This window comes from Tachyglossus aculeatus, chromosome 25 (assembly GCF_015852505.1).
Source record: "Tachyglossus aculeatus isolate mTacAcu1 chromosome 25, mTacAcu1.pri, whole genome shotgun sequence".
NCBI classification, from domain to species: domain Eukaryota; kingdom Metazoa; phylum Chordata; class Mammalia; order Monotremata; family Tachyglossidae; genus Tachyglossus; species Tachyglossus aculeatus.
This window is the reverse complement of record NC_052090.1, coordinates 10955604-10979230: the sequence shown is the minus strand read 5'-3', so window position 1 is coordinate 10979230 and position 23627 is coordinate 10955604. Positions and strand designations below refer to the sequence as shown.

At 39.6% G+C, this 23627-nt stretch overlaps 1 protein-coding gene across 1 annotated transcript in view; it reads left to right on the top strand.

The window, feature by feature from the left end:
• CCDC178 (coiled-coil domain containing 178) overlaps nucleotides 1-23627 on the top strand; it is a 244510-nt gene that overhangs the window by 62167 nt on the left and 158716 nt on the right. The window contains exons 15-17 of the mRNA XM_038766705.1: nucleotides 2169-2282; nucleotides 9470-9615; nucleotides 10460-10619. Of these exons, the coding sequence (XP_038622633.1) occupies nucleotides 2169-2282; nucleotides 9470-9615; nucleotides 10460-10619 (420 nt within the window). The remainder of the gene's footprint in view (nucleotides 1-2168; nucleotides 2283-9469; nucleotides 9616-10459; nucleotides 10620-23627) is intronic.

Below are 23627 nucleotides of genomic sequence, written 5' to 3'. Positions count from 1 at the left end.
CTATCTTATTTTCCAAGGGTCCATCACGTTTTCACTTCCACTCAAAATGCTGTTTCCTTTTAGCACTATCCTTCCTGTATGCCAGAATGCTCAAATTGTTGGAGTTTCTTTAACTGTAATTTATTATCTTATTTCTTACTGCTGGTACTTTTCCCGGAAAGTGGGAGTTGAGGGGACAGGCATAGGCCTGGCTTTTGTCTGGTACTTAGTTTTGAACTCTATCTGCAAAAGCTTGCATATTAAACTATACAGGTCGTTAATGATATTTTTGTCATGGAATGGCAAAGCACAATTTTACCCTATTAATCAATTGTATTTATTGAATGCTTAGTGTGTGCAAAACACTGTACTAAGCACTCAAGAGTACAACGCAATATAACAGACCCCTTCTCTGCTCACAATGGGCTTACAGTCTACCGTCTATTTTATCCTAGCTAAAATACATTTGAATGTTTTAAATGCCACATGACCAGTTCTTGATGAGCTTGTAGGATCATAGACTAAAGTCCCAACTATGAAAGTTTCAAAATTTTAAATCATTTCCTGAGTAGTTTTGTATCAATATTTTCTGTGATATACCAGTGACCCAACGAAATCATTTTTGTTGTTAAATATTCTCATCAAGAATTGAAGGAAACATAACCATCATTTTTGTTAAATATTCTCATCAAGAATTGAAGGAAACAGAACACTTTTTTTATAAAAAAAAATAACTGATATTGTGGTGGTTACTTTTGGATTCAGGGAAAATAAATTACAACTGTTGTGGTAACTATCAAACATATATCACTAATAAAAATTTCTAAACAACATGCTAGTGCCAGTGAATAATGTTAGTAGTCCATCCCCAAGTAAAATGAAGTGGAAAAATATGACAAAGATCACATCATTAGTCTTTTGTGGACCTAGAGGGTGTGGTACTGGTTATGTATCTTTGTCCTTAGCCGTGATTTATTTAGATCTTAAAATCTTAGAAACAAAGTTTGTACAAGTAAATTCACTGTTGAATGATGTGCCACTTGCTGCTAATTCTAAAGGCATTATTGAAAACATCATGAAAGCATTGTACCAATCAAAATAAGTGTGCAGGGTTTATTGTAATCCTTTCCTTTTATTTGATGCATTAATTTGCAGATAACTGAGTAGCCAATATATTACACTTTTCAATAAAAATATAGAATTGGGTACAGCAGAAGACTGCTTTGTATCCTTAAGCAGTGTGGTCTTGTGGAAAGACCATGGTCCTGGGAGTCTGAGGACCCGAGTTCTACTCCTGGCTCCACCACTTTTCTACTGTGTGACCTTGGGCAAGTCACTTAACTTCTCTGTGCCTCTGTTGCTTCATCTGTAAAATGGGGATTAAGACTGAGAGCTTCATGTGGGACTGTGTCCAATCTGTGTAGTTTGTTTCTACCTCAGTGCTTAGTACAGTGCCTGGCATATAGTAAGTGTTTAACAAATGCCCTTTTTAAAAAAAAATATTTTTTTTAATTTTTTTTCAATGACAAATTATTTCAGAATGTTATATCATTTACAGTAGTGAAAAATTAATTTTAATGTTATCAAAATTGATTGGCTAGTTATTTCAAGAGCTGCTAATTAATAATATTTTGGATTGAGTACCATTTCCTCTCATTTTCCAACAACTGTCCTGTGTACTTGTACCAGTCAGTATCTTGGAGACCATCTTTCTGCTTTATTTACCTTTTTGGTTCATTATCACTAAATCATAAAGTTTCCTTAGACATATTAGTTTAATGGAAACTATCTGAAGCATATAGTTTTCAATCCATTTTGATTTTAAAAAGTTTCTATTATTCTTGAATCTGTATTTCTAATGATTAAAAATTCTTTAAATATTTGGCAAATGCTGCAATATGGTTAATTTGAAATATTTTATTTTTATTATTTAAATACTTTTAGATTATTTCAGTTTTCTCATGTAGTTCCAATTCAACTACTCATGTTTGCATGTTTCCCAAATTTTCATATTCAGAAAAGCATGTGGCATAAGACTCAATTATTTCCCATTTGCAAAAGTAAATATTACTATCCCGAGAATCGGACTGAAACAAAAACTGCTTTGTAGGTAACAGATTTGGAAATTTGAGCCATCCAAAGGTACTTTGATTTACGAAATGTGTAACCCTTCTATATGTGCCTTCCAGAAAGTTTCTGATATAAATCAGAAGAAGGACAAATTCACGGAAGTGACAAAAATGAAAAAACAACACCTGGAGGAAAAAAAGATTAATTTGAATGAACAGATTCATGAAACCCAGGTAAGGAATTTAAGGTCAGCATGTAATCTTGAAGTGGAAATTTAAACGGGAGACTGTCCTTCCCATTAAGTGGAGAGAGGGAGGAAGAGAGAGAGAGAGAGTGTGTAAGAGAGAGAGAGAAATTTCCTTTCTTCATTTGAACTAGTCTATCAGTTCTATAGCCTGGAGTCGGGGTAAAGTATAAAGCAAAATTGATATTGGGGTCATAGAGAAGTCCACTGCACTCTTCAATTGCCACAGTGCCTCAGATTGCTTGAGGGCTTTTGGAAAGCAATGGAGAAAATCAATAAAGAAAGAAAAAGATTTTGAACATAATAGAAATTGCCTGCTGATTGTACTTTTGCTCAGCAGATGGCATCTTCTTGTAAATGATGGGATCGCTCTACTATATTAGTTGCAAAACAATAATCTAAGAGGAATTATTTTGGATTTTATTATTGAATAGCACATTTTACATAAATATGTTTATAAGTATTTATATGAAGCAACAGACATTTAATTATCAGGATCTTTTTATTGTAACAATTGTTTCACTTATCAAGTATGTAAACATGAAAGATTTAATATCCTAGATAAGTATCACGTGGATTATGGCTAAGCAGGGAGAGAGCGCTATGCTTTTATTAAATAAATATGTTTTATTCCCAAAAAAGCATTCTGGGGTGAAGCTTCCCAATTGCAATTCATGAAAAAAATGCATCTTTCATTTTTCTTGTCAACTTTCATGGTCTTGAATTTGGTTGGGTTTTTTTTTTTTTTTTTTTTTTTTAAGTATGACTACTGTGACAAGATGCAGCCACGAGATTTTCATGTAACCACTGGGGGATAAAGAAAGTCCCAGGGAGTTAGGCTTAGAGATAGAAAGAAAAATGCAGGGTCAGAACTGAACTTCTCATATAGTCTTCTAACTCCTGCCCCTCCTAGCATTATTATCTCTGTCAGTAACAGTACTATCCACCCCCCTTTCCTAGAAGACCACAATTGGGTCCTCCTCAGTTCCTCTACAACATTTTCAAGAGTTGCCCCTTCCTTACCAAACTCTTGTCATTTTGTGATTAGACTAGTGTATCAGCTTCCTCTTCCTGGCCTTCAGTCTGTTCATCTTAGTCTATACTACCAACTACAGTAGTGCTTGATTCCCTTCTCGCCACTCCTCAGAAATGTAGTGGTTACCCATCGCCCTCTACATCAAGCAAAAACTCCTCTTAGTTGACTTTCCTCCCACTTAGACTGTGAATCCCAGGTGGGACAGAAACTGAGCCCAATTTGATTATTTTATAGCTACTCCAGTGCTTAGTACAGAGCTTGGCACAAAGTTAGCATTTAAGAAATACCCTTTTTTATTTCAAGGCTCTCCATCTCCCACATTACATGTTGGCTCTCTTCACCTGCTACTCCCCAGCATGGACTTTTCACTCCCCCTGAACTCACCTAACTGTACCTCATTTTTGAATCTTCCATTTCTAGCCCATGCTATTCCCTGGCCTGGAATTTCTCCTCCTAAATCCATCAGACCATAGCTCTCCCCATTTTCGAAGCCCTCATGTCTTTCAGTAAGCCTTCCTAGATAAGGTTACAATCTTAGTCACGGTAAACAGCTCTCAGTAGAGTTGATGTATTTTATTCCTATCCAGTGCACTTGTGTACCTATGTATATTTGCATATTCAGTTATTTACTGAGCATTATATCATGACACATTTGTATCATCGTCTCTTATATCCTTGATCCTCCTCCTGTTCCCAATATTTAAATATCATTTGGTCTGTTTGTTTTTCCCTTTTGACTATAACCTCCTTGAGAACAAGGAATGTGTGTTTTGAGTTTGTAGTTTTTCAGGGGATTAATATAGTGCTTTGCCCCAGCGGGAAAATGGCTGGCAGGTGAGAGAGAATGTGAATGGTGTTTCAGACCGGTCTGTCTTTTTTTTGATGGGAAACTCTCTCATCTCCATGTTTTGCTTTCAGTGGTGGCTCAATACATACGATTGATTGCAGGCAGATAAGCCCAGGGTAGTTAGAGGCAGAAACATAGGAGGAGGCAAAAATGGATAAAGCAACCAAACAGGCTGGAAGTGTATAGTAAACTTTGGATTATCTGCCTCATGTGAACTGAACAATCAAAACACAGATAAGCAAAAAACACCCATCACAAGGTCAGAAGAAACAAGCTAGCAAGGTGTCGAAAGCAGCCCGTTTTGGTTGGCAGGAAGAGCCTGGGATAATTCACCGTGAAATTTTTCAGGCTTGTGTTTATTGCTGTGTCCACTCCTCAGATGGAAAGAATCCTTCCTCCTGACTGGCTGTGCATCCATCACTGGGCAGTGAGTCCTGGCCAGAAGGCACACAGTCATCCAGGAGGAAGTCGCTCAACTGCCCCAACATCAGATGAAGCAGCAGGCCAGAACCGAATGACTCTCTAACTCTGCGGTAGAGTCACCCACAAAAAAACTTGCCAAAGCCCTGCTCAGTGCACAGTGAGGCAATTCAGTCAGTCACACTGCAGTTTAATTGGAATGTCCAGCCAGTTGGTCCATACAAAAGTAAAAACCTCCTCAGTCCACGTGCACCACCATGCCTTCTGCCCAGTGGTGGTGACCCCTTCCTCACCCAAAGAGTGTCAACTGCTCTTCCTCACTGTACGTTGAGCTCCATTCAATGCTCCGTCTCCCTGTCTCCAGCATGATCTAGTGGATAGAGCGAGGACCTGGGTTCTGATCCTGGCTCCACCACCTGTCTGCTGTGTGACTCTAGGCAAGTCACTTCACTTTTCCATGCCCTAGTTACCTTATCTGGAAAATGAGGATTAAGACTGTGAGCCTTATGTGGAACGTGGAGAGTGTCCAATCTGTTTAGCTTGTATCTGCCCCAGCGTTTAGTACAGTGCCTAGCACAGAGTAAGCACTTAATGAATACCATTAAAAAAAATAGCAGGAAGTTTGCGGCCCACTGAGGTTGCCAGGCAACCTCTCCTCTTCCAAATGCAGTGACTGCAAACACCCTCCAGACTGGGAAATGTCCTTTTCCCACAGAACGTAGCCCTCCCAAGCCTCAATTTTGAGACACATCTCCTCTGAGACATAGGCATGGATAATCTCCAGTAAGAATAAATCCCATAAGATCATGCATTTTTCAGACATTTCTGCTATTTTATGATTAAGCCAGTTTTAAAAAGTTGCTTCCACCAGAAGGTCGCAGGGCTTTATATAGGGTGAAACAACACCTTTTTTGAGAACCACTGGAGTCACAAAGCAACAATCTATTTCACAAGTGAGGGCTTGGTAAGTCTTTGGCAACATTTTAAATAGTTTTTTTTTTTTGTTTTAATAGTCAATGGCCAAATTGGCTTTGGAAACTTCAGTCACATGAACTCTAATGCCTTCTTTTGCTCTCATTTACTTGGCCCCTTGATCTTTAGAATTAATCTAAGCACTCCACTATTATCAGCTCTGAGTAATAAACAGGAGTGCTGTTGGAGAACAATGCCAAGTGCTGGGGTGCTTGAATAAGGAGCTAGTGGCTTCAAGTAGATGGGCATCATGGAAAATGTATTACTAGCTTGTGGTCCAGCTAGTGGCATGAATAATTTATATCACTGGGTTTTTTTCCTTAATATTGATGCCTTATTTTTTAAACCTCTTTTATGCATTACATTAAATCCTCTGGGTTTTTTCAGGTATATGCCTACTGCCTGTAGCCAAAATAGAGGTGCACACCATTGAATCTCAATTATTGGAGAAATGACATATTTTTTTGGCTGTAACATGTTTTTTGGTATCTTGAGAATTAAATTATGGGCTACATATAGCAGTGTTGAGTTTTTCATGTCAATTCTTTCTGAGTCTCTCATTTCAAGTGCTTTGCATACCAATGTAAGGACATTTCAACTGTTAATAAATGACGTATGGCACTCATCAAAGCATTCTTTTTTCAATACTGTACTATATACCTATCTACCAAGTACATTACATTGTCTGAAAGATGTCTTAAAATGAAAATATGGCAGAGGACATGAAAAGAAAACTCAAATTGGGTCCAAACTTGGATACTTTTTGCTTAAAATCACAAATCTCCAGGATTCAAAATGTTTCCTTTTTAGGTTTTAAAATCAATATTATGAAAATGAAGTAGTTTGGGGTGAGTGTTACCTGGTAATTAATTAGGCTTTTGTATGTTAGTGCATAGTGTTTGGCTTCCCTGCCAGTTTGAGGGCAAGAAGCGGGTCTACTGACTGTTTCACTCTCCCAAGTGCTTCGTACAGTGCTTGCAAACAGAAAGCAGTCATTACATATTATTGATTGATTAATTTAGTTCTGGGTCTGAGAAATTTGATTACTGATTTTTTTTCACCAATTTTCATATTCTGTAGGAGTCGGTAATTTTTTAAAAAATGAGATCTTATCAGTTGTACCACCATTAGGTTAATCCAGACTTCTATTCTGTGATTGCTGTTTAAGTATGTCACTCTGTATTTAATAATGAAGGTATTAAGTACTTTGCTATGCACTGGGGTAAGTCCAAGATAATTACATTGGACAAGACTGGGATTTATAGTTTAGAAGGAAGGGAAAACCGGTATTTCACCCCCATTTTACAGATGAGGAAACAGAGGCCCAGAGGTTAAGTGAACCACCCAAAGTCACATAGTAGGGAAAAGGCAGAGCCAGAACCTGACTCCCAGATGCCCGTTCTTTCCACTAGGGCATATTGCTTCATTAGTAATTAAAGAGTAGCTTAGGTGTGAATAATCATAATAATGGACAGGATTTTCTGTGATTCACCTTTTAAGTGTAGAACTGATTAATTTTATCTTTCTAAAAATATTTGGAATGTGCAATCATTTTGTAATGTTTTCCATAAGCCAAACTATATCTTAAAGCTTTATGCTCTCTGTTCTGTGTTTACTGTGAACCATTGAATATTAGTAATAGTGGTATTTAACTGGTATTTAAAAAAAAATCTGCCAGGCGCTGTACTAAGCCCTGGAGTAGATACAAGCTAATCAGTTTGAGCACAGTCTTAATCTCCATTGTGCAAATGAGGTAACTGAGGCACAGAGAAGTTGTGACCTGCCCAAGGTCATACAACAGACAAGTGGTGGGATTAGAACCAAGGTTCCTCTGATTTCGAGGCTCATGCTGTATCCACTAGGGCATGCTGCTTTTCACATTCCCTGATTACAAGGAGCTTACAGTCTCTTTAAACAATAAGGTGCTGAATAAGTAGTAGTAATGAAAGAGAAATGATTTGGAAATGTATCCTCATTTGATAAGAGGACATAGGCATCTGTATAACCCTGTATTTTTAACCACAAAATTCCTGCTTAGCTAGAGGGCTGCCAAAGTTATTCAGTTTGTGAAATGAATCAAAATCTTATCAAAACATTTACCTCTTCCCTTCTTCTTTCCCTGACCACCATCTTCAACTATTCATCTTCCCAACCAGTTTCATGAGTATGTTGCTCATCTATACCCTATCCTAAAAAAAAAACCCAACAAAAATCCCTCCCTTGACCCCATGCTCCCTCCACTTATCGCCCCATCTGCCTCTTACTATTGCTCTGCAAACATTTTGAGCGAGTTGTCTACACTGCTACCTCCTTCACTCCTCTTCTCCAATTCTTGCCTTTAAACCCTCCAATCTGGCTTCCTTCTTACTTCCCTCCATCAAAACTGCCCTCTCTAAGATCACCAATGACTTCATGCCAAATGCAATGACCTCTACTCCATCCTATTCCTCTTGGACTTCTCAGCTGCTTTCAACGCTATGGACCACCCCCTTCTCCTGGAAACACTATTCAACCTTGGCTTAACTGATATTTTCCTTTCATGGTCCTCCTCTCTCTCTGAGGTCTCCTTCTCATTCTCTTTTGGAGACTCCTCCTCTGTACTCCACTATCTAACGAGGGGAGTTTCTCAAGGCTCAGCTCTGAGTCCCCTTCTATTCTCGCTCTACACCCATTCCTTTGGCGATCTCATTCATTCCCATGTCTTTAACGACCATGTCTACATGGGTGATTCCAAATCTACCTTTTCAGCCCTGATTTCTCTCCTAGTATTGCATTTCCTCGTGTCTTCAGGACACATCTATCAGGATGTATCACCAATACCTCAAATGAAACATGTCCAAAACAGAACTCCTCATCTTCGTAGCTAAGCACTGTCCTCCCTGTGATAATGTTGATGATGGCATTTAAGTACTTACTATGTTCTAAGCCATGGGGTAGAATCAGGTTAATCGGTCCAGACACAATCCCTGTCCCACATGAGGCTCACATGTAGGAGGGAGAGCAGGCATTGAATCCCCATTTTACGGATGAGAAAACTGAGATCCAGAGAAGTTAAATGACTTGCCCAAGGTCACACATCAGGCATGGGGTGGAGTCAGGACTAGAACCCATGTCCTCCGACTTCCAGGCCCATTCTCTTTCCATTAAGCCACTCCAGCATGGGAGAATGGTGGGATTGATTTAATCACATCATTATTCTATATCTACTCATTTTAGCTACAGATTCATGCTAGAAAAGACAAGGAATGTTGACTGGTGGATAGAACTCAGGGCTGGGAGTTAGAAGGACCTTGGTTCCACCACTTTGCTTTTTGACCTTGGGCAAGTCACTTAACTTCTGTGTGTCTGTTACCTCAAATGTAAAATGGAGATTAAGACTGTGAGCTCCATGTGGGATATAGACCATGTACAACCTTGTATCTGCCCCTTGTATCTGTCCAGGATTAGAACCCAGGTCCTTTGATTCCTAGACCTGAGCTCTATCCACCATGCTATGCTGCTTCTCTACTCCACTCCCATTGGATTCAGGCTTTGGACATAACTGTAGAAATATACACTTACAGTAGATGGAAATAAAGCCAAATCCTGAAGGTGTACCCTATTTTTAGGTGAAGAGACATGAATATAAGTTCATGTCACAATGGACGTGTCACAGGCACCATTATGTGAGCACAAAGATTTTAGCTAGCTCTCTGTAAAAAATTGAGGTTTCTTTGCAGATGGGCAAGCACAAATCTTTGGGCAAAAATCTACTTGAAAAAGGGTAGTTTAGAAATCACTAGTATTTCATTTGCTTGATGAAGCAACTTGATAGAAATAACCCATAATTCTATATATGTTTTTATAATCTTTGCAAAGCTAGACCTTGAAAATATCCTGTAACTGTTCCTCCCCCTACCAGGGAAAGTATTCAGTTGTTTCTGGACAGTTAGATAAACTTATGAAGACAATTCAAAGTGTGAAGGCTAAAGCTGCAACAGTAAAGACATCATATGAAGTAAAGCTAAAGCAGAAAGCAAATTTGGAGAAGTTAATTGAAGAACTGAAGTAAGCAAAATACTAACAATACTTTGCTGTATTATTTCCAGGAATCATTTTAAGAATATTTTATCTACACTGCTCAATCCCTACTGAAGTTTAGACAAATCTTAGGATAAGACTTTTCCTTTATAGATTCCAAAAAAAAGTCTTCTGCAAAATCATCTATCTCCCCAGAGGTCCTTGCATATGTGCACTTGAACTTAAATCCAGAAAAATAAGAATATTGATTGTTGAAAATTTGCCCATAAGAGATTAGGACCAGTTTGTAGGTAATAGGAGAGAAATAATTTAAAAGCATAATATTTTTAATAACTAGAGTGAATTTTAAAAGTTTCGGCTAGTTGGAAGTGCATGTGAGTGGGAGTAAGTGGACAGGGTTCTAGACACAGCTTGGCCTCTGTTACCTAGGTCAAGTCATGAAACTCTTCTGAGCTTCAATTTCCTCATGGGAAAAATGGGACTAAGATGCTTGTGCTTCCCATATAGGACAGAGATTTGCCTGATTTGATTACCCTGTACCTATCTCAAAACTTAGCATCGGGCTTTGGTATATAGCAAGTGCTTAATAAATGCCATATTTTTATTAAATACTATTATTTAAAGTAACACACAAAGTTCTTGCTCTTTTCTAGTGGCCAAATATTGCAATTTGAAATAGGTGAAGAAGATCAAAAGAATATTTTAAAGGGAACATTTAATTGAATGCTTGTATTTTGATATGTGACTTTTTTGGTATATTGCATTCATTCAATGTCAAATGTACCCCTCTGGGACTCAGATCTACCATCCATAGAATAAGGAAAATGTGTTGCTAATTCAGGTGATGATTTCAATCTTCCTTTCTTTCAAGGAAGAATTTTGAATTTTTAAATTTCAAAAAGGAACATGGTCAGATGGTGATTGATCAACTGCTCTCCGACCTGGAATCCTGTGAAGAGAGAATTGAACTTGAACAAAACACTTTTGAAAAATTATTTCAGACAAGGCAAGATGATCTGAAGAACATAAAAGTGAGTACAGTTAGAACCTAAACTTTGTAAAGAATGAACAGTCCATTAGAATATTTAGCTTGATTTATTTAAGAACTTTCATTTGGGGCATTTGTTTTTGAACCTAAACAGCAAGAAAAGTAGGAGATTGGGGGGAAAATGTTGTCTTGATAAAAGTTTCTTCATGCATGCTTTACGTTTAAAATGGACCCTTACTGCATATGAACCCTCTTTTTTATTTCATCAGCCTGGCTTTGTCTCCTTATTGGATCTCTGTTTCAAATAGGTTACAATCATCTCTGGAATTGTTGATTTGTGTGGTCATTTTTGTGTTGGTATTTCTATGTCCAAATATACTTTTTCTTTCATTTAATGTCTTTTATGTTCAGTAGATTACTTAACACACCATGGGAACAAAATAGATGAGATTAATTTCTCTGTGCCAAAAGAAAAATGTGTAGTATGCAGTTTCATTGTACTTCTTGTTCAATAATAGATTTATAAATTAGAGCACATGTAAATTATCCATGCCTCAATTTTTAAAATCTAAGGGTTCAGATAGTGATGAGATCACCAACACTGTAAAGATTTCACTTTAAATATTTATTTTTCAAGGAAGTGTTCTATTGGGTTTTATATTTGACTATAAACCTTGTGCAAAACCAGTACTTTTGACTTCTTTATACCTCCACAAAATGTAGTAAGTATTTATTGAACAGACACATTTTTATTTAAAAATTCAATGATTTTTGTTTCATTTATATATGAATTCAAGCTCTTGTGGGGGTTCTGCCCTTTATTCCAGTGAGCCTTTGGGGTGAAATGAGGTCCAACAACCATGATCTTCACTGCATGCAGATCAAGAAGATAAATGCAGGGAAGGAATAAAGAGAAGGGCCTTCTGACTTATTTGTAGGACTCACAAAAGAAAAGACACAGGCTTTGGCAGCCCTATCCAAGTTTGGCTACCTTGAACAGCTCACCAAGTGGCAAGGGATAGAGGAAAGCACACAAGACTGGGAGTCAGAGGACTTGGATTCTAATTCCAGCTCTGCCATTTGCCTGCGGTGTGACCTTGGATAAGTCATTTAAGTTGTCTGTGCCCTGGTGCCCTCGACTAGTAAAACGGAGATTAACTACCTACTCTCCCCCCTTGTTATCTTGTAAACAGGGACTGTGTCTGATCTGATTGGTCCTGGAACAGAGTAAGCTCTTAACAAATAACAGTATTATTATTATTACTTCTAAAACTCAAGGCTATCATGATAAAATGACTGGTTATGTCAGAATGTACAAAAAATCTTAGAACTTGACTCATTTCCCATCCCAACATCCTTCCCTTCTGCCTTGAAGCACACTTAAGGATTCCCCAGGCTCAAAATCCCCCTTTTATCTCACAGCCTGCTCCATTTATCATCCCATTTCCCATCTCCAGTTCCTATCCAAACTTTTGGAATGGGTGTGTACCCTCACCATCTTAGTTTCCTTTGCACCAAATCTTTTTTCAACCCTTTTTCAATCAGGTTTTTTATCTCTTAATTTCACTGAAACTGCACTCTCCTAGTCCCAATGGTCTCGATTCCATTCTATTCCTATTTGATCACTCAGACTTCTTTTATACTATGGACCATCCCTTTCTCCTTAAAATATTATCAGGCCTTGGTTTCACCGACCAGGCATTAACACCTCTCTGACAGCAATTTCTCAGTCTAATTGAATGAGTCCTCTTCTTTCTTGCAGACCTTTACTTTCAATTTCTGGTAGGGTTCTGTTCCACGTCCCCTACTCTGGTTTTTTTTTTTTTTTTTTATCCTTAAATAGGATTTATGTCATGTCCTTACTATGTGTCAAGTGCTCTTCTAAGTTCTGGGATAGATATAAGTTCATCAGATGAGGCACAGTCCCTGTCCCATACACGGCTCACAGGTTTTGAATCCCCATTTTTCAGTTGAGGAAACTGAGGTCCAGAGAAGTTAAATCACTTGCCCAGGATCACACAGTAGGCAAGTGGCAGAGTCAGAATTAGACCCCAGGTCCTCTGACTTTCAGGCTCATCCTTTCTCCACTAGGCCACTAATTTCACTACTCTCCACCTCATTCTCTTTATTCCTCCCAACCAACATTCTACCTGTACTTCACTCTTGACTCTGCTGCCCTCATTCCCTAGCTCATGATTTTAGCAACGTAGAATGCTGTACTTCATCTAATCCGACAAGTCACAACTCACCCCACATTCAAGCCTTCCTAAAAATCCCACCTCCTCCAACAAGCTTTCCCTGATTAAATCTCAGCACCCAACCCATCAGTAACCCCTAACGCTTAACATATTTATTTATTTATACCCCTCCCCAGTACTTTTGTATATATGTATGTTCAATTGTACTGTCAATTGATTTTTTTTTTCCGATCACCCCATTTATCAATATATTTCTGTCTCCCTCATTATAGTGTAAGTTCCTTGTGGTTGGAGATCCTTTCAAGCTTTTCTTGGGCTACCCCAAACATGTAGTACACTGCACCCAGGGGGTGCTTAATAAAATAGTCTCTACTACTAACTACTACTGATGTGGCTGCTGTTGTTTATCTGTGCAACCCTTCCCCTCACCAAAGCTGTAGAACTCGGCTAATCGACTTTGGTCTTCTGGTTGACTACAGTAAAAACAAGGATTTTGAATAGCATTGTGATCCTTAAGCTGTTGCAGGAGGGAGGGAGAGAGAGAGATAATTTCCAGACTAAAACTATTACTCTTAAGCAATTCCTGAATGTCTGTCTCATGGACTTTTGTAGACTTACTTTCTCAAAATAATTTATATATGTATATCTATATATAGATACATGTATCTCTCTCTATATATACACTATATATATGACTACGTATCTGTATCTCTCTATATAGATGCAATTGGTTGATCTTTGTGGTACTAGTAGTTGTTGTTGTCACCAACAACATTTACTGACCTAGGAAAGATATCATTTAAATCTATTCAAGAAAATACAGCCTAGAACAATATATGCTTCATTCCTCTGCCCCCTCTTCTTTTAGTACAAACATAATTGTTCTTTAAATTATTCTATTATAGGAAGATGTTTAAGATGCCTTTAAAATAGGGGAATTACTAACAGAATAATTCTCTTTTTGAACCCAAAGAGATTACACTGACTTCCCCTAAAAGCCTAATGGCATTGCTTATTACATACAAGCCATACCTATTAGTTAAATTCTGGACAGAAGTTGAAATCTTAGATAAGATATCACTTAACTTGCCACAACTAGATTCATTCATTAATTCAATCATATTTATTGAGCCCTTACTGTGTGCATATACTTGATGCAAGTGGAAAAGATGTTCACTGCCCTATTTTGTTATGTATAGACCTTCAATTTGGTATGGAGTTTGATTCCCCATTGTTCTCACACCCTTTTGCAATCTGATGGAAGCCACACAAGCCTTTTAAACTTTCTTTTCTAAATTTTTATGTGTGTATCCTTGGGCACTATATTTCTATAGAGTGTAAAGAATGGAAATGTTAAGGGACTGTGAGAACACCCAAGTGCTGAGGTGATTCAGAAGTGCCAAAGTGGCTACTGGGATATAAAGAAGGGATTTGAGAAATTATTCAGGGAAGGGTTCCTAGGGGACATGCCATTTCCGAAAGATTTTGGAAGATGGGAGCAAAAAGAGGTCTGCCAGATATGGTGGAGGAGAAAGTAGTTTGTCTTGAGAGGAATGAAGCATGTTGAACAGGGCATGGTGGGAGAGGGAGGACTTGAATATCATACCAAGGGTGTAGGCTTGAGAAATGGCAAGGATGGCGGTGTGAACTGTGATGGGAAAGTTGAAGAGGGAGGAAGGAAGAAGATGAGTTCAGTTTGGGGCAGGTTAAGCATGAAGGTTGGCGGGGCATCCATGTAGAGATAGCCTGGAATCAGGAGGAGTTGTGAATTTGCAGAGAAGTAGAGATATGGGAGCTAGTTAGGTAATTTTGAGGGTCATCCATCTAGCGTTGTATTTGAAACCATGGGAGTAGATGAAATCCCAAGGGAGTGAGTATAAATTGAAAAAAAGGTCCCAAAAATGAACCCTGAGGGTCATTCACAGTTAGCAGGAGGGGTGAAGAGGAAGAACCAGTGAAATACAGAGATAAATCTCCCGAAGAGCTAGAAAGAGAACAAGAAGTGGATTGTATTAAAAAAAAAAATATGTTAGATAGTGTTTCCCAAAGAAGGGGGGTTGTCCACAGTGTCAAAGGCAGCCGAGAAATCATGGAAGATTAGGTTAAAGTCCATTTGATTTGGCACCAGAAGGTCATTGGTGACCTTGGAGGTAGCAGCCTCAGAAGAGTAAAAGGGGTGAAAGTCAGTTTGAAGAGGGTCAAGGAAGAGGATGGAGGAGAGGATGTATACATTGTGTTTGAGGAGTTTGGAGAAGAATGGGAGAAGGGAACTGGGGCAATATCTGGATGGTCCTTCCACTAGGATCTGCTACTTCTTCAGGAATACAGTGCTGGGAATTGGGAGACTAGGGCGCAAGTGCAAGGGCGACGCAGAAGGGAGTGGGAAAAGAGGAAATGAGGGCTTAGTTTGAGAAGCAGTGTGGCTCAGTGGAAAGAGCACGGGCTTTGGAGTCAGAGGTCATGAGTTCAAATCCCGGCTCCCGACTTGACTTTGGGCAAGTCACTTAACTTCTCTGGGCCTCAGTTATCTCATCTGTAAAATGGGGATTAAGACTGTGAGCCCCACATGGGACAACCTGATCAACTTGTAAACTCCCCAGCGCTTAGAACAGTGCTTTGCACATAATAAGCACTTAATAAATTCCATCATCATTATTATTATTAAGGCCGCCTGTGGGGGAGAAGGAGAAATGAAGGGACTTAAGCAAGGGAACCTGTGCATGAAACTGTGATGAGTGCAAGGGAGGGAGTCGAGGAGGCAAAATGCTGGAGAATGGAAGGAGTGGCTGAGAAAGTACAAAATTAGAAGGAAAGAGGTTGAACTGAGTCAGAAAACGCAATGAGCAAAATAAGCTGGGGAAGTGCCGTGAGACTGAAGTCTTGTGGTTAACAGCTAGCAGCTTATTGTTTTCAAATAGGCAACTTTCAGGTGAAATTGCTCCCAGTTTTTTGGTCAAATCATAAACAGAATAGATTCCGTAGAAGTCATACAGTATTCTCTTCATTATTTGAGTGGTTAGGGATTAAAGCAGACTAAGAGTGTGGAGACTTTGTAAGCACTCCATCCATTTTTAGAATTTAAATCTGTTTCAAACCTTAAAGTGACCTAAGCATTTGTGAGTGAACTTGATTGAAATGCATGCTCTTAATAGTGCAACTTTTTTCTTGGTCATAAAAAAATTAAAGCATAGGAGGTTAATTAATGAGATGTTGGACCACTGTGTCTTTATAGATGCTGCTTCAGCTAATGCTTATCAGAGGCAAGTGAAAATGACATATCTTATTAGCAATTATTATAAGATTGTTCAGTGGCATTGGTGAGTAGAACAAAGAGAAGAAAAATAGAGCTAAACTAGGCCAAGCAGTTCCAAATGAAGTAAAACATTATCTTTTAAACTCTCCTGTAGAATAATGAAAATTAAAAGTGAATAGGTCTATTAAATCCTCTTGTCCATCTCCTTGCTTATGCTGTGAACATTACTTGAATTGTTACTTCCTAAAGGTCACCGAATCTTTTGAAGAAAAATTCAATTCAGTTATGGGCAAATTAGAGGTGTTTCTGGGTTAAGAGACTTAAGCAAAGACCTTAACTCAAAGTACATAGGGGAAAAATGCTAGGAATGTACTTTTACGAGCAGAGCATCATTTCTCCCAGTGAATTGGTATTCAGTCAATCAGTGGTGTTTATTGAGAGCTTACCATGTGCAGATCACTGTGCTAAGAGCTTGAGAGGGTATAATACAACAGAATTAGCAGACACATTCCCTGCCCATAATGACCATACAGTCTAGAGGAGTGTATTTGTTCATTCAGGGAAAAGGTAGTTGACTCAGTGCCTCTCATGCTGTATTCAATCAGTCATTCATTGAGTGCAAGGCACTGTACTAAGCTCTTGGAAAGTACAATTCAGCAACAAATAGAGACAGTCCCTGCCCAGTATGGGCTCACAGTCTAGAAGGGAGTAATTATGCTATTTGTTAAGCACTTACTATGTGCCATTCACTATTCTAAGCACTGGGGGTAGATACAAGGTAATTAGGTTGTCCCACGTGGGGCTCACGGTTTTAATCCCCATTTTCCAGATGAGGTAACTGAGGCACCGAGAAGTTGCGACATACCCAAGGTCACACGGCAGACAAGTGCGGAGCCGGGATTAGAACATACGTCCTGACTCCCAAGCTTGTGCTCTTGTCACTAGGCTGTTCTGATCCATGAGAGGCTGTTGATTCCTGCTCCTTTCTCCCTGGTTAGATTGAAATTATCCAAATTGCCCTTCCATTGTCTGATCTCCTGGCTAACAGAGAAGTTTATACCACACACGTCAACGCTGCCCCAGGATGCTGTGTCAGAGAACTTAAGGTTCCATGATCGTTCAGTGGTATTTGAGTGCTTACTATGTGCCGAGTTCTTTATTAAGAGAGTACAATAGACTGTACAATAGACCCCTTCTAGACTGTGAGCCCACTGTTGGGTAGGGACCGTCTCTATATGTTGCCAACTTGTACTTCCCAAGCTCTTAGTACAGTGCTCTGCACACAGTAAGCGCTCAATAAATACGATTGAATGAATACAATACAGAAGAGTTGATAGATAATGCCCATGAGGAGCTTACAGTCTAGAGGGAGATAATGATAACACTGATAATAATGATGAAGATAACACTGAGGAAAAATATGATGGACTATGAAGAAAGTGGAATTTTAAATACAAATAGACCGTTATTTAGAAGAATAATGTGAAAAATCATTTCTGGTATACTTGATTTTTCTAGTGTAGAATAAACTAGCTGACGAAAGATGATTAAGGTGTAAAATATTTTTAAAAAATAGACAATTAATTCAATCGTATTTATTGAGCGCTTACTGTGTGCAGAGCACTGTACTAAGCGCTTGGGAAGTACAAGTTGGCAACATATAGAGACGGTCCCTACCCAACAGTGGGCTCACAGTCTAGAAGGGGGAGACAGAGAACAAAACAAAACATATTAACAAAATAAAATAAATAGAATAAATATGTACAAACAAAATAAATAGAGTAATAAATACGTACAAATGTATATACATATATACAGGTGCTGTGGGGAGGGGAAGGAGGTAAGGCAGGGGGATGGGGAGGGGGAGGAGGGGGAGAGAAAGGAGGGGGCTCAGTCTGGGAAGGCCTCCTGGAGGAGGTGAGCTCTCAGTAGGGCCTTGAAGGGAGGAAGAGAGCTAGCTTGGTGGATGTGCGGAGGGAGGGCATTCCGGGCCAGGGGGATGATGTGGGCCGGGGGTCGACAGTGGGACAGGCGAGAATGAGGCACGGTGAGGAGGTTAGCTAAAACATTTACATCATTTGGACTTGAATTTATGTCGTCCCAATAATTTGACCTAATTCTGCACCAGTATCTACAGCTGGCTTTTCTTAAAAACAAAGAAAAAAAAAACAATTTAGGTTTGCACATAGGGTGTGTGGATAATTACACTAAAGCAGGGATTGCCCCAAATGGGAACTGAGTGTTTTGCTTTCTAAGAAAAGATGTTGCAGCCCCCATACAGTAAAACTTATCTTTCCTGTATATTAGGTAAGGTGTAAAGTATGGACTTCCTTGAGTATTGCATCAGTAGGAAAAAGTGGATTTTAATTAGAGATTTTATTTCTGCGTCCACTGAGTACGAGGTCAAACTCAAAGATGCCGAATCAAAAATACTTGTAATATACTCTTGGAAAGGAGAACAGATAGATCAAGGAATGGACCCCGTGCTAACAAATGTAATTTTCATCTGTGACTGATAAAATATGGATAATAGATTTCATTTAATAAGTAATTTGTATATAATTCAATAAAAGTTATTAATGTAGGTTTAAATAATCCTCATTTCATTTAACTGTTTCAGAAAACTCTGAGAGGTAATGCATTATGGAAATTGCTTATAAAAATGGAAAAAGAGATTGCACTGTTTTGTACAATGTGGCATGTCCCTTCAGTGAAGAGAAAGGCAGGTCACACTTTGGTATTTCAAATGAGGCATACCACAGCTGAATATCTAGCTTGTGAAATGTCCTTCCTTTCATGTAGAGAAATGCCATACCCATAGCCCTTAACTGTAAATACTTCGGAATGTATAGTTGAGTTGTGCATAATTGTGATTACCAAATTCACAAATTGGATATTAGAAATGATTGAAATTATGTTAGAAGACAGCCTTTCCAGGAAATGCATCCTTAGAGAGCGACTAAGCTGTTGTAAAACTGCAGCGACAGCGAGACATATTGTTCTGTATAATGTTATTCCCAGCCACTTTACAGATTGACTCCCTAGAAAGAAAAAAAGCCTTTCGGGTGGTTTAACCACTGATTATTGTAAACTTCATAAGATGGTGAGACCAGATGCCCTGCTGAGAGGTTCACGTGTACTTATGCAATGAGGGGGATTCCCCTCCATCCCAAATTGCCAGCATAAATTTAAATTTGTATCTGAAGGTTGGACGAAGACCTTCAGAGCTGTTTTCCCAAGTCTTCCATACCTTCCCTGATTTCCCTGCAGTTTTTCATGCTCAGGTGAGAAGCCTCTTGGATGATATTCCTACCCAAATCGCATCATCCAGACTATTGATAAAATAGCAGTGAAAACAGGGGAGTGACCTTTTGAAGTTTTGCTCTACCTTAATGAGACCATTCAAATAGATTATGCTCAGTGTTCTGCATGCAGTATGCGCTCAGTAAATACCAATGATTGATCAATCCAAAAACTTTCATGTTGAGAAAGGAAAAATAAGACCTTCTCAAGCTGAGCTTCTAGGCTTTTTCTTACAACTCGGTGCAGGCTTCCTGGATAGTCAAAATGTAGCCAGTTTATAGAATTACCTCTGCCCATTTCTGAGAGTATGTTCAGGTCTTCACTGGGCAAGACTAATCTCTGCAGAGACTTTTTAGAAGGCAGTCCATAAATAACTGGCATGTTCTGTGAACTCTTGAAAAATGACAGTACTACGAGACTAAAGACCTGGGTTCTACTCTCAGCTCCACCACTTGGTTGTTGTGTGACCTTGGGCAAGTCACTTCACTTCTCTGTGCTTGTTTTAATAATAATAGTAATAATAATAATGTTGGTATTTGTTAAGCGCTTACTATGTGCCAAGCACTGTTCTAAGCGCTGGGGTACACAGAAGGTGATCACGTTGTCCCATGTGGGGCTCACGGTCTTAATCCCCATTTTACAAATGGGTAACTGAGGCCCAGCGAAGTTGTGACTTGCCCAAAGTCACACAGCTGACAAGTGGTGGAGCCGGGATTAGAACCTGTGATCTCTGATTCCCAAGCCCGGGCTCTTTCCACTGAGCAACACTGCTTCTCATTTTGTCACTCTTTTCACACCTGTGAGGATTAAATCTCTCTCTCCCTCAGAGTTTGAGCCAGTGCTTAATCTGATTGTATTGCTTCTTCCCCCAGAGTTTAGCATAGTGTGTGGCACGTAGTAAGCACTTAACAAATGTCAGTAATATTTATCGAGCACTTAATGTGTGCAGAGCACTGTGCTAAGCACTTGGGCGAGTACAGTACAACAGAATTGGTAGACACGTTCTCTGCCCTCAATGAGCTTACAGTCTAGAAACTAATATGAGTAAATCAATTATATATACATATGTAATTGCTGTGGGGCTGAGGTGTGGGCTGAATACCAAGTACCTGAAAGGTATGTATCCAAGTGCACAGAGGATGCACTTAATCAGAATTATGGGATTTGTTAAGCACTTACTATGTGCCAGGCACTGTTCTAAGTGCATATAAACTAATCAGTTTGGAAACAGTCCATGTCCCCATGGGGCTCACAGTCTTAATCCCCATTTTCCAGATGAGGTAACTGAGGCCCAGAGGAGTTAAATGACCTGCCCAAGGTCATACAGCAGACAGGTGGCAGAGCTGGGACTAGAATCCAGGATCTTCTGACTCTCAGGCCTGTGCTCTATCCACTAGGTCATGCTCCTTCTCACTTCTTATTGATGTAGAATGGGAGTGGAGACCTGCGTGCACCCAGGCCATTTTTAGCTCTAAATTATCTCTGTAGAAAGTTCCAGTTCTGGTATGATCAGTTATTTAATTTTGGAAGTTCCACCACCAAAAGGGCATAATTGTCTAGAGGACATCCAACATAATGTCTCTTTTGGATAGGCCAAGACAAAGATGAAGGTGATAAAAAAAAAAAAAAAAAAAGCTAGGTGGCCAAGTGGCATGAACTGAAGAGCTGAAAACTAAAAACATGATATGGTTGAGGGATAATAATAATAATAGTATTTGTTAAGCACTTACTATGTTCAAAGCACTGTTCTAAGCACTGGGGAGGTTACAAGGTGATCAGGTTGTCCCACGGGGGGCTCACAGTTTTAATCCCCATTTTAGAGATGAGGTAACTGAGGCACAGAGAAGTGAAGTGACTTGCCCAAAGTCACACAGCTGACAGTTGGCAGAGCCAGGATTTGAACCCATGACCCCTGACTCCAAAGCCCATGCTTTTTCCACTGAGTCATGCTGATGCAGTTCTAGGAAAAAAAAAATCCTATAACCAGAGCGGTGAGCTGGTGTGTTCCATCGGGGTGGGGAGGAGGGGTAATGGCAAGGAAGCAGGGTGGGAGCAGGGCCGGGTGGGGCTGGCCCTCTCCCCCTTCATTCATTCAATCGTATTGAGCGCTTACTGCATGCAGAGCACTGTACTAAGTGCCTCGGAGAGTACAGTATAGCAAAAAAGACACGCTCCTTGTCCACAATGAGCTCACAGTCTGGACGGCATAGCTATCTATCTATATATCTCTGGCCTGAACCCTTTTGGGCATTGAACTGGGGAGGCAACTTAATTTAGAAACAGATGATGAAGGTGTCAATGAGCCATTGCGTCTTATTCAGGGAAATTGTTATTCAATGAGGACCTCGATCAAACTTCAGCAATCCAATCCGACCTCATAAAATATCAGAACAGATGAAGACGTTAAAGTTCCTCGACTAAACTAAAATTTGGTTCAAACTAAAGTCCTGAGTGTAAAATACCTTGTATCAGCTTTCTCCCCATGTTGGTCATAGGTCCAACAGGACTTGATCATTGATGTTGCTTCTTCTGCTTTTTTTGTAGTAGAGGAACTTGTCCTTTCATGCCTTCGTCACTCTCTCTGGCCAGGATTTTGAAATCGTTTTCCGATTGAACTTAATCTGTAATATGCAATAGTTTCAGTATTTAAGCGATTCTCCTGTCCTGCAAATCCTGTGTTCTTGTGAAATTCTGAATTAAGGAAGCGCACATTTAGTAGGAAACTCTTTATTTTATACTTCTCTAGTGTCTGTACAGGACACTGCACCAAATGGGCACTCAATAACCACGACTCCAGCTACCGCTGCTAGTTGTCACATGTTCTGATGCGATGCGCATCCACGTAGTCACATATTCTGATGCTACACGCATCCACCGTGAGCAGTTTCTCTGAAAATTTGGCAAGCCGATCCCCATCAGACTTGCATTGGCAGAAGAACATTTCTCAGTTCTGTAACAGCATTCTTGCTCAAATATGTGTTGTGAACCCATGCTTCAGGCAGAGCTGGGTGTACCCAGCAACTATTTCTCATGAAGGCAGGAGGATCAGTAGTTCATTTTTACAACTGATGCTGGTTTCAGATGAGGCATATTCAGTGTAAGGGCTGTCTCAAAGCTGAAGATGTAAAACTTTCCTTCAATTAGGGTTGGTGCTTCTCACCCAACTTTTCCCTTCTTTTTCAACTGGAGGCTTTGTTGAAATTAGCCATTACCGTTCCTTTCCACCTGAAAGTTCCAGCTAAATCAGGTTGAGAGGATTGAGGAATTTCCCTCTACATTTAATTAGAACGTCTAAATCCTTTGGCAACTATGGTAAAGACTTTTATGTGTGGATTCTTGGATCCGTTTGACCTTCCTTTCTGAGAACATTTATTTTAGTCATGGGGATGTATTTTTCACATTTTATTTCAGCATCACAGGTGCCCCAAAATAGATCCTCCAGAAAATATGTACAGTCAGAATGAAATCTTTCTGGGGTTTTGCAACATTTTTGCCTAGTATTTAAGCAGGCTGCCAAAGCACTGTTCCTGTTTTAACCCCTGTCTCTGTTCTGCCTCCTTTTTATTTTTTTCCCCCCATGAAAGGCTCTTTACTTATTTGTTCTTTAAAGCAAGACTTTCTTGTCACAGTGCTTACTCTGGAAGAGATTGGGGTTTTTCTCTGCTCATTCATCCTTGCACGCTTTCCTTTGTATTTCCCAGTCTCTCCTCGGCGGTAATTGCGATGGAGGATGAGCACATCTCTCTCTTTCTCTCTTTCTCTCTCTCTCTCTCTTTTTCTCTCTTAAAAACTTATTTCTTCAAGCTGCAGTGCACTTTATCTGGCAAGGAGCGGGCAGGAGAGGCACAGACCCTCCCCATCTCACCCTGTAGATGTGGCGGATGGATACCTTAGCAATGCTTGGTGTTGTCATACCCGAGGGAGTGAAGACTGAGCTCGGATCTCAGTTTAGGCTGTTGCTGACTGCTGTCGATGCAAATTGACCCCTAAGATGCAGCCACGCTTGAGTGTCCCTGCTTACAGAAGAGACACTAACACCACAGTGACCTGATTTCCTTAAATAATCGTGAGCAAGTTAAGTAAGTGTGAGTAATGGCTACCCTGTTCTGCTTGAAATGTATTTTCTTCAAATGTGCACCAAACCCGGGAGTTGTGTCCCATCATTCTACTAGCTCCTTTCCCGTAATTTTCACTGCCGCACTTTACAACACAACGTTTTCCAGCACCACTGTCCACTTGTCACCCTAGTGTCCTTGGATGTAAAGGCCCTGCTGCTGTCTGACTAGAAAACAGTCGT